The sequence below is a fragment of the Lampetra fluviatilis genome, chromosome 14 (genome assembly GCF_964198595.1).
Source record: "Lampetra fluviatilis chromosome 14, kcLamFluv1.1, whole genome shotgun sequence".
NCBI lineage: Eukaryota > Metazoa > Chordata > Hyperoartia > Petromyzontiformes > Petromyzontidae > Lampetra > Lampetra fluviatilis.
The window spans coordinates 15099803-15110917 of record NC_136288.1 but is presented as its reverse complement, the minus strand read 5'-3'; the positions used below and the strand labels follow the sequence as shown (position 1 = coordinate 15110917).

The 11115-nt window shown below is 54.5% G+C and overlaps 1 protein-coding gene and 1 non-coding gene across 4 annotated transcripts; both read left to right on the top strand.

The window, feature by feature from the left end:
- The first annotated feature begins 2000 nt into the window (after positions 1-2000).
- On the top strand, positions 2001-9821 carry LOC144935926 (protein-L-isoaspartate O-methyltransferase domain-containing protein 1-like). Of its 3 annotated transcripts, none has more exons than XR_013637370.1 (7): positions 2001-2111; positions 4255-4803; positions 5129-5231; positions 6138-6309; positions 6857-6984; positions 7458-7584; positions 8077-8210. XR_013637370.1 is itself a non-coding variant. In XM_078862815.1 (7 exons), the coding sequence occupies exons 2-7, from the start codon at positions 4497-4499 to the stop codon at positions 8558-8560; spliced, it is 1311 nt and encodes a 436-aa protein (XP_078718941.1). In that variant the 5' UTR covers positions 2001-2111; positions 4255-4496; the 3' UTR covers positions 8561-9821. The 3 variants fall into 3 exon arrangements, 2 of the variants coding, with proteins under 2 accessions (XP_078718941.1, XP_078718942.1); XM_078862815.1 differs by having other exon boundaries at positions 6857-6974; positions 8077-9821; XM_078862816.1 differs by having other exon boundaries at positions 2007-2162; positions 6857-6974; positions 8077-9821.
- Positions 9822-10378: 557 nt separating this feature from the next.
- TRNAE-CUC (transfer RNA glutamic acid (anticodon CUC)) lies at positions 10379-10450 on the top strand. Its single transcript has one exon. It is a non-coding gene; the product is annotated as a tRNA-Glu (tRNA).
- Positions 10451-11115: the final 665 nt, after the last annotated feature.

Here is an 11115-nt window from a genome sequence, read left to right as displayed (position 1 = left end):
TTGGTGGTGGTATCGGTAACTGGTGATGTGGGTGGTGGTATCGGTAAGTGGTGATGTGGGTGGTTGTATCGGTAACTGGTGATGTGGGTGGTGGTATCGGTAACTGGTGATGTGGGTGGTGGTATCGGTAAGTGGTGATGTTGGTGGTGGTATCGGTAACTGGTGATGTGGGTGGTGGTATCGGTAAGTGGTGATGTTGGTGGTGATATCGGTAAGTGGTGATGTTGGTGGTGGTATCGGTAACTGGTGATGTGGGTGGTGGTATCGGTAAGTGGTGATGTTGGTGGTGGTATCGGTAAGTGGTGATGTGGGTGGTGGTATCGGTAAGTGGTGATGTTGGTGGTGGTATCGGTAACTGGTGATGTGGGTGGTGGTATCGGTAAGTGGTGATGTTGGTGGTGGTATCGGTAACTGGTGATGTGGGTGGTGGTGTCGGTAACTGGTGATGTTGGTGGTGGTATCGGTAAGTGGTGATGTTGGTGGTGGTATCGGTAACTGGTGATGTGGGTGGTGGTATCGGTAAGTGGTGATGTTGGTGGTGGTATCGGTAACTGGTGATGTGGGTGGTGGTATCGGTAACTGGTGATGTGGGTGGTGATGTTGTGGGTGATGTTGGTGGTGGTATCGGTAAGTGGTGATGTTGTGGGTGATGGTGGTGATGTTGTGGGTGATGCTGGTGATGTTGGTGGTGGTATCGGTAAGTGGTGATGTGGGTGGTGGTATCGGTAAGTGGTGATGTTGGTGGTGGTATCGGTAACTGGTGATGTGGGTGGTGGTATCGGTAAGTGGTGATGTTGGTGGTGGTATCGGTAAGTGGTGATGTTGGTGGTGGTATCGGTAACTGGTGATGTGGGTGGTGGTATCGGTAAGTGGTGATGTTGGTGGTGGTATCGGTAACTGGTGATGTGGGTGGTGGTATCAGTAAGTGGTGATGTTGGTGGTGGTATCGGTAACTGGTGATGTGGGTGGTGGTATCGGTAAGTGGTGATGTTGGTGGTGGTATCGGTAACTGGTGATGTGGGTGGTGGTATCGGTAAGTGGTGATGTTGGTGGTGGTATCGGTAACTGGTGATGTGGGTGGTTGTATCGGTAAGTGGTGATGTTGGTGGTGGTATCGGTAAGTGGTGATGTTGGTGGTGGTATCGGTAACTGGTGATGTGGGTGGTGGTATCGGTAAGTGGTGATGTTGGTGGTGGTATCGGTAACTGGTGATGTGGGTGGTGGTATCGGTAAGTGGTGATGTTGTGGGTGATGCTGGTGATGTTGGTAGTGGTATCGGTAAGTGGTGATGTTGTGGGTGATGGTGGTGATGTTGTGGGTGATGCTGGTGATGTTGGTGGTGGTATCGGTAAGTGGTGATGTTGTGGGTGATGCTGGTGGTGATTGAGTGTTGGTGCTAACAGTGATGTCGTGGTGGTGTGAATGATGGTGTTAGTGATGACAGTAATGCGAGCGGTGATGTCGTGTGATACTAGAAGTGATTCTGAGCGTTGATGTTGGTATGAGTTGTGTTGGTGGCGTGACTGATGTTAGTGATGTCTGTGATTTTGAAAGTGATGGTGTTATTGATTATAGTGATTAAGGATATGTGAGTGGTGGTGGTGCTGATAATGGTCATGTGAGTGATGATGAAAGTGGTTGCGAGTGGTGGTGTTGATGAGAGTGGTGGTGTTGTGAGTGATGGTGAGAGTGGTGGTGTGAGTGAGTGGTGGTGTTGATAGTGGTGGTGGTGTTGTAAGTGAGAGTGGTGGTGGTGTGAGTGAGTGGTGGTGGTGTTATGAGTGGTGGTGGTGGTGAGTGTGGTGGTGGTGGTGGTGTTGGTGAGTGTGGTGGTGGTGAGAGTGGTGGTGGTGTTGTTGATGGTGGTGGTGGTGTTGTTGATGGTGGTGGTGGTGGTGTTGATGGTGGTGGTGTGAATGAGTGGTGGTGGTGTGAATGAGTGGTGGTGGTGTTGTTGATGGTGGTGGTGAGAGTGGTGGTGTTGTTGATGGTGGTGACACGCCGTGACGTGGTGGTGACGTCACGGCGTCCCGTGTTCGTGTTGACACGAGAGCCGGGCCCGAGCTGCGCGTCCTTCCTCGCCGCCTCCGCCGCCGCGTGCGACACCCACGGTGAGTGGGGGGCGAGGAGTGGTGAGGAGTGCTGGTGGTGAGGTGTCGGTGGTGAGTGCTTTCATCGGGGTGACATGAGCACTGGGGGGGAATAGAGATAGCGAATGTGAGGGATCTGGGTTAATGAGATGAAAGTGAGGGAATGGTGAGGGGTGAGTGGTGAGGGCGAGTTATGGGCGAGGGTACAAGAAGCGAGGGGGTTGCGGGTGATGGACGAAATGGCGGAGCGGCCCGAGATTTGCGCCCTTTGCGAGAGGGACACGGGGACCCCGTGAGCCCAGGACGGGGACCCTGGCGATTCCAGCGAGCTCGGGGTCGCAGCCTCTGCTTGAGTTTAGACAAACTGCAGCAACTCACGATGCCTGTGATTAAGAGCTTCCAACAATAAGATGAACAACACTACTGTACAGAGTACCTGCTGTAACGACACCCTTGTAACAATAGCAGGTTGTGACGTTACTACAACTGCAGCTTTATACACCTGGCGAAAGCGTAACGCAAACAAGCACACGGACATCGCTTTAGAAAGCGATGCATTCGCAACGATGACAATAGCAACACGGGGCCAGCTCGTGATGTCCCAGCTGGGATGTTCTTGAGGGGTTCGTGGGAGACGGGGACGAGGGTTGTGGCTCAGCTCTGAGGGTTCGGGAATTGTGGATATCGCTAGGACTGGGCTGGGGAAGGGGTAGGAGTGGGACAGGGTTATGGTTCGGCCACAGTGTTCGTGTACGGAGGTGAGGGTTGTCGTGTTGATGTCTCGGACGGCCAGAGCTCCACCAGGGCGACATGGCTGGGAGTTGTTGTTCGGGCTCCATTGTGGTGTCGCTTGGGGTAGCCAGTTCGACGGGCTCGGCCTGCGTCTCACCACCAGCTGCGACGCTGCTGTAATTATTATTGTTATATCTACGTAGTTTATTCCAGTAGTGCCATTGTTATGTTGCAGGAGGCGCTCCGGCCGCATTGTTTCTGTGGTGGTGGTGGTGGTGGCGGTGTTGTTGTTGTTGTGGGGGAGGGGATGTTGGGCTCATTGCTGCCTCGCGCTTCTATTGGCTGCGTGCCCCCCAACGTCGATGATGACGTCACCAGTTGCCAGCTGATCGGTGCGCGCGCTGCATCATTCCCTGCCCCCCAAGGGGGCAGTTTAACGAGGGGCATTCCTAAAGGGGCATTGCTAACCAAGGGACATTGTTAACCAGGGGGCAATACTAATGAAGGGGCATTGCTAGCCAGGGGGCATTACCAATGAAGGGGTATTGCAAGCTAGCGGGGATTACTAATTAAGGGTATTTGCAAGCCAGAGGGCATTACGAATGAAGGGGCATTGTTAGCCATGGGGCATCACTAATGAAGGGGCATTGCTAGTCAAGGTGTATTACTTATGAAGGGGCATTACTAACCGTGGGGCATTACTAACAAGGGCGCATTTCGAATGAGAGAGCAGCACCACACATCCAGGGCATTGCAATTTTGGGGCATTGCTCGGAACATAAAATTTATTTTGGAGCCTTACCATGCCCCAGGGGGCATTACCTATGAAGGGACCTTTTCGTGGCCTTTTCTGCCCACCCCCCACCCAGAGGTGGCGTCCCTGTGCAGGGTTAGGCTCTCCGCGGGGGGTGGAGAGGGTGGGGGGCCTCGATGGAGGCCGTGCTGTATTTGTTATTGTCTGGGCCGCGCTGTCGCGGGCTAAATATAGATGCAGCAGCAGCAGCTCCATGTCGGCACTGGGAAGTGGGGCAAGTGGTAGTGACCGGCGCTGCTCGCGGTGTGGTGTTAACCTCATCCCTCACATCAGATACCATCGTCACAACGGGTAGCAGCTACTCCTGTGTGTGCACACTTGGCCGGCCGGGTTTTAGAAAATGGATTCGCCTGGAGTCTGGCTCCATCTCGGGCTCCATCTCGGGCTCTGGCTGGCAGTTTCTGAACTGCGGTGCCGTGCGGCGACACGTGGACCATGGAGCTTCCGTGTGAACAGCTGTGCGCCTCTGCCGTCCGGCTCTATCTGCCGCCACACCCGCGTTGCCATTTTGCGTCTCTGTGCTGTCACTGCCGGCAGCGGACCTCGCTGAGTGCTGTTCCCCATGGGTGCTGCTGAAACCGGCTCGGACTAACCCACCGCCTAATCCTCTTTTCTCAGATCAACGTCCGGTTAAGATCAATTCCATTACCAGGTCGGCGGACCCCCGCGCCAGCCATCATCGTCATCGTTGGGGCAGCCCGGTTGGACATGAGCGCCGGTTAAGAGGTGCAGCTGGTGTCTGTGGCTGCGTCGTTGAGGGCCCCCTCACCAGTCTACACGCACAGCTCGCGCCAGCCTCAAGTTTAAGCCAACGAATTCGGGTCGGCTCCGCTAATCTTGAAAACATCAGAGCGGTCGCGATGGGTGGAGCGGTGAGCGCGGGCGAGGACAACGACGACCTGATCGACAACCTGAAGGAGGCATCGTACATCCGCTCCGAGGAGGTGGAGAGGGCCTTCCGTGCCGTGGACCGCGCCCAGTACTACCTGGAGGAGTTCCGCGACAGTGCATATCGTGACCTCGCCTGGAAGCACGGCAACATCCACCTGTCGGCCCCATGCATCTATTCTGAGGTCATGGAGGCACTGAAGCTGCGGCGTGGGCTATCCTTCCTTAACCTGGGCAGCGGCACAGGCTACCTGAGCACCATGGTTGGGCTCATGTTGGGTGCGTGTCCCCTCTGCCATTTCTTACACCTGTATGCAAACACACCAAACCAGAGATTCATTTCAGGCGGTTCTGTGCAGGTCTGTGGCCCAGAAAATTATGCATCTATCACGCCACATCCAGTATACATCTCACTATGGCTTCAGCTACTACTCGTCATGTGCCACCTATTCCAGTCTCCTGGCGACAACGAGAAATTAAGCCGAGGGTATATGTATGTATGCGTATACACGTTGCTTCACAAACACTATATTTTTCATTTCCAGTGTAATTTAATCATTGATTGTGTGCATTGTTGGGTATGTCTGCATCTGCGTCTGGGCAGGTCCATTTGGTGTGAACCACGGCGTGGAGCTGCACGGGGACGTGGTGGAGTACGCACGTGAGAAACTCGATGCCTTCATCAAGACAAGCGACGCCTTTGACAGGCGAGGGTCTCCTGTCCCGCCTCTGACACATGGGGCATAGGGCAGCTCCCACTCTCACTTGGGGACACGGCATTGGGGGGCGGGGGTGCTGGAAGGTGGCGATACCTCATGCCGAGTCAATTGCAGTCAAAGAAATTTAAAATATCTTTAATCGTAGAAGTACATCAATCCACAAAAACACTACAATAAAAATGCCAAATCAAATGGCAAAGTTACGGCAAACTTATATTGCTATTCTCGTGAAATTGATATTGTAATGTGAAAAACTTGTTTCTAACAACATTAGATGGGGACAGTTAGCAGCGGTGTCCTGTCTACACATGTGTCCATAACTGTGTGTGCGAGTATTCGTGCATTTATGTGTAATTGTTTATGCGTGTGTATGTGTGTTCGTGTGAGTGTTGTGTTTTGTGTTGTGCCAGCTTTGGATTGTGTGAGGAGCTCACAGATCCTTGAAAGATCTTGACAAAGTCCTCATCGGTGAGCTCCTCCGGTAGGCGAGGGTTATGTATCCCGCTTGCTCAGCCACCGTGTGCTCAAGCAGCTTCTGTTGGGTCTAATGGAGAGCACCAAACGGACACAGCATGTGCTAGACAACAGATGGTCTGATGTGGTACAGGAGGATGTGGAGCTGAGTGAATTTGCCTATGACCAGTAACAGTGCAGTCAACATTGGCCTCTGTGAAGGAGGCACGTGAAGGATGCTACTCGGCAGTTGGAGGCAGTCGCTCTCCAACCACAATGGAGGGCAAGGAGTGTAGCACCAGGCGACTAAAACACAGCAAGATGGCACAGTGGGGGGTGCAGGTTGTGCATCTGCCAATCATCTCAGTCAGTCAACTTATATAACACCTGGGTCTGTCGATGTGTTCGTGTCTGCGCGTGCATGTTTCTCTGCATATGTAGGTTTGAGCTGTGTGAGCCACGCTTCGTGGTCGGGAACTGCCTGGAGATGCGCGTGGAGAGCGTGCAGTACGACCGTGTGTATTGCGGCGCTGGCGTGCAGAAGGACCACGAAAACTTCATGAAGAACCTGGTGCGCGTTGGGGGCATCCTCGTCATGCCCATGGAGGACCAGGTGCCACGCTAACGCTCGCAAAGACGGATATCCCCCGGATAGCACACACAGGCCCTTGGGACAAGTGCTGTTAGCAAGCACCTTAGAAAGCCGGCACGGCGCATAAGAGGGTGGTGTGGCCACCACCACGTCTGGCTGCTTTTGTCTCCCCAGTACTGAAGTTAGCACACTGCACCAGGTACTCGTTTATGCCGAATCGATGTAGGGGAGGCCCATGGCCGGTATCAATCACCACTGATGTTAATCGTGGTAAGGAATTGAACCCAGTTTTCAAAGTTCGCAACAGAGTATGTTAACCACTGTACCCCAGCTCCACACACAAATAACAACAGCTGCCATTTGTCACTAAGTTCCAGCCCAGGTGTACATTAAGGCTACACGATGTGTCACTGGACTGGTCCAGGTGTTATGGGTTGACTGACTGAGATGATTGGCCAGTGTACTACCTGTGCCGCCCACTCTGCCAACTATCACAAATTCACTGACAAGCGACTGCACGGTGTACTCAAGCTGTGCATGGCACCTGCGTACCCACCTGCGCATGCAGCTGACACAGATCACACGGACAGGACAGAACGCGTGGGACGTGAAGAACATTCTGGCCGTGTCCTTCGCTTCGCTGGTGCTGCCCGGAACAACGCGCACGGACGGCGGCATCTGCCTGCGTGAGGATGTGTATGCATACACCTAATCCGCCCAGGTGGCTCTGCGGGAGAGTGCGCGGATCGCAACAGGATGGTTGGGGTGTTGACCCCTCAGCTCTCCAAGGTCGATAAAAAAGCACCACCGAGTGGAAGTCAACAGTGGTTCTCCAATCGATATACTTGCCCCTGCCATAGCAATGTGGAATTTACACCACTGGTGGCTGGAAACAGAAGATGAGTACCCCCTCATTGCTAATTTGAGCAGGAAATCACTTTGACTTGTGTGTTCACACCTGTGTGTACACTCTTACCATTGACGATTATCTAAACTGGTCCTAGGCCTCCCCTAGGTCGACTCAGGCTTAAATGAGTACCTGGCGTGGTGTGTAAACATCGCACTGGAGAGAATGTGGTGCTGGCCACCCACCCCCTTGTCGTTAACAGCACTTGCCCAAATGGGCTGTAAAGGCTATATGGGGGATCTTGTTGTTGTCTTGTGTGCAGCTCTCCTGGAGGTGCGCTCTCTGCAAGATCTGGCCCGTCTCGCTATCCGGCACACGCTGCGAGAGCTCATTAATGCCGAGACGGGAGGTCAGGGCTTCTACTCGAGCCCTCGGCCCCCCAAGCCAAGGTGCCCTCGCTCACTCACATGCACAGACACGTTTGGCCAACACCAGTGATGCTTATCTGAAGCAGTTCTGGGCCTCTATTAGGTCGACTCGGCCTCAAATACCTGGTGTGATGTGTAAACATTGCTGCTAGGGAGACAAAATCGGCCAGGCATGATGCTGGCCACCGACCCCTCACGTGCCGTGATGGCTTTCATAAGTGCTCACTAATAGCACTTGCCCCAACAGTCCACTTACGGCTATGCGGGGGATCTTTGCCTTTGCTTTGTTCAAGGGGTTCAGATGATGCATTTGCTCGGCCGCAACGCATCTGATGATCTAGGTTCAATTCTCGACCTTAAACAACGTCACGACGACGTGTGATCGCTCGTATCTCCCAGGGCTTAGCAGCACGTGCCCCTAACAGCCTCCAAGAGTGTGCAGGGGACCTGTATCTCTGCTCTGTGGTGCGTGCGTCCTGCGTGCGTGCGCTTCGTGTGCGCTGTCGTGTACAGACGTAAGCGCCGTCGTCCCCGTGGCCGTCGCATCAACACGTTTGTGTTCGTGGGGAACCAGCTGCTGCCGCACCACTTCGACTCGGACTATGAGAGCGACGAAGCCCGTGCGGAGGAGGGGGGGGGCGGCGGGGGCACCGGCGACGGCGCCAGGGATGCGTGCGAGGGCGCCGACCCCGACGCGGATGACGCGGATCCTGATGCCGTTGACCGCGACGCGGTCCCGGTGCTCGCGGAAGACGGCGCCGCCGCGTCGGCCGTGGTGGCCACGCCCAAGGGATGCGGCGGCGGCAACAGCACGGGCACCAACTGCGTGGGTGGCGCACACAGCACCAGCTCCAGCAGCTGCAGCAGCGCTAGCGGCGCTGCGGGTGGGCGGCCGACGGGGGAGGAGCCCGAGCGCAACTTCCTGCGCGAGCGTGTGCTGGCGCTGCCCCTGCCTGAGGCCCTCAAGGCGTTCCTGCTCTACTTCCGTGATAAGTGACGGCCTCCTGAAGGAGGAGGCGTGAAGCGTCGCAAAGCGCTCTCGATTTGACGACCGCGAAGATAACATTTCACCGAACTGCCGGCCCCGCACGGCGCTTGGCGCTTGTCACAGGACACGCGCTCAGGGAATTCTTAAAAATGCCCCTCGAGACGAGCGTCTGAGTCTGCTGCTGCTGCTGCCGCCGGGACCCTCGGCTTCCTCCAGGGAGCGACCCCCTCCTCCCTCGCGCCGCAGGCCTGGGCTCCACTCTTCCTCGGTGTTGCTTGTGGAGCACCGGACCGCTTGTAGGGTTTTAGGGCAACATCTAGCCTCTACTAAATCGCTGACCTGTACTTCATGGAGCAAGTAGTCTGTTCTGACCGCTTAGAGTGTGTAGAGAGTCACTTTTTCCACCCAAGTGTTTATGTGATGACTTAAGCAGAGTGGGTCCGGTAGCATTGCCTCTGTCAAACGAGGAGAAAACCCCGTGGGCTTGCACCGATCCACTTTTGACGCTGTACATGAGTTGTAAATAGTGTTTAAGATAAAACGTAAGAAAAAAAGTCTAAAATAAATCATGTTAGCCTTGTATCGCAATATTATACCGTTTTGAAAGGCTGAGCTGTGCGTCTCGTGTCCCTGGGCTGTGTGACTCCCACAGGGCTGCGAGGGGGTTGAGGGTCAGGGTGAGGTGACTGCTGCTCGCCACTCTTTGCTCGCTCCGAGCGGGGAGGTGTGCGGGCAGCCACTGCGGTCGGTGAGCACTTTAGCACACGCGACGGCGGGTCCACTCGAAATCGACGAGGCCGCGAGGACCCAGCGGTGCCACAGCCCCTCTGCTCGGGAACGCTGCTGGGGATGGCAGGGGGGGGCACGGTGGCGCCGTGGACGCGGGGCCCTGCGCAGCGAGCGCCACTCCCTCCCTGTAGGCAATTAGAGCAGCGCACGTCGTCATTGTTCGTTTTTTTATTATTAATGTAGGGATGCATGTGTTTTTAACTTTTCATGAAACACAATGTCAGCCGATTTGTAGCCGATTTTCAGTGGAGAGCAGTGGTAAGGGTCACAGAGTTTGGTGATGTGGGAGCTGAGGTTTTTGCAGAAAAAATTTCAATGGAATGGAATTTCGTTGAATCCCGGATGCGGAGAGAAGTCTGAGTCTTAGCGCTGGCGCGAGGGTGCCAGGACAGATGGGTGGCGGCGCGTGTAGAGATGTTCCTCGATGTGCGTCACGGAGTCATGTAGATAAACGCAATCATCAATAAAAATGAGAATCAAAGTTGTGTCGAGTCTACTGATGCTTGGCACGACGCGGGGGAGGGGCGGGGGACCTGGTTGTGTGCGCTCTCGCCTCCACGCTTTGGAACAAGCGTCTGCTCTGGGTAGCAGTGCACTGCTACGAGAGTGAGGTCCTTTCTTTCCCCACGTTCACTTAACACAACGATTGGTGCTGGGATGGGCCTTGCAACACCAAATGCCCCTACGCCCCACCAAAGTGTTCTCCAAGGCGATGGATCGCAGAACAACTTGACTGCCCTCCCTGAATCCGAGAGAGTCTGAAGCCAGTCCTGACCAGGCTGAGACCATGTGTCATTCTAAGCAGCTGCCTAAATTCAAACCCAGCTCGGAGCTCACATGGCGTGAGTCAATCACTCACCTCAGAAACCGTTGTGCTATAAACAAGGACCTTTTGCAAAATGTATCTCATTTAAAATCCGCGTTATTGGCAAATGTATGACGTTCTTTGTTCCAAAATTTGCTTAATCGCCACAATTTGCAATGTTTGTACCCTTTTCTGATATGTCAATAATTCATGCAGTGGCGTTCACATCGCGCTCCCTGGTGGTCTAGTGGTTAGGATTCGGCGCTCTCACCGCCGCGGCCCGGGTTCGATTCCCGGTCAGGGAACATGTTTTTATTTTTTATTATTATTTTAAGTTTCATTGAAAGATGAATGGCTATTTCATATCTGAAATGCATAGTGAATTATCGCATCATTCGTGGCGATTTGTATCAAGTAATATGCGTCGTTTGTTGCCACGGTCACTTGCGCTGCCCTTCGAATGAAACGCGGACTCCGTCATGGGGGTAGCGGCGTGCGGTCGCGCAGGTCCCCGAGTGCCCGGCAGAGGGCGCGGGTGGCACAGAGGGGCACGGCACAGAGGGCCACACAGAGGGCCTCGCCACAGAGGGCCTCACAGAGGGGCACGGCACAGAGGGGCACACAGAGGGGCACGGCACAGAGGGCCACACAGAGGGGCAAGGCACAGAGGGCCTCACAGAGGGCCTCACAGAGGGGCAAGGCACAGAGGGCCACACAGAGGGGCACACAGAGGGTCACACAGAGGGCAGTGCCGGCCCGAGCCTCTTGGGGGCCCTAAGCAGAATTTGATTTGGGGGCCCCCCTCCCACCACGCAGACTCATCTGTGCTAGAAGATTATTGACACAAATGTCACACTATAATGTTATAGCGAATATTATAAACGAATACAGTGAGGTTATGTATTAATAAAAAATAAAAACAACACTTAAAATACTTCACTCTTTTATTAAAAAAAAACGATTCGGGGGC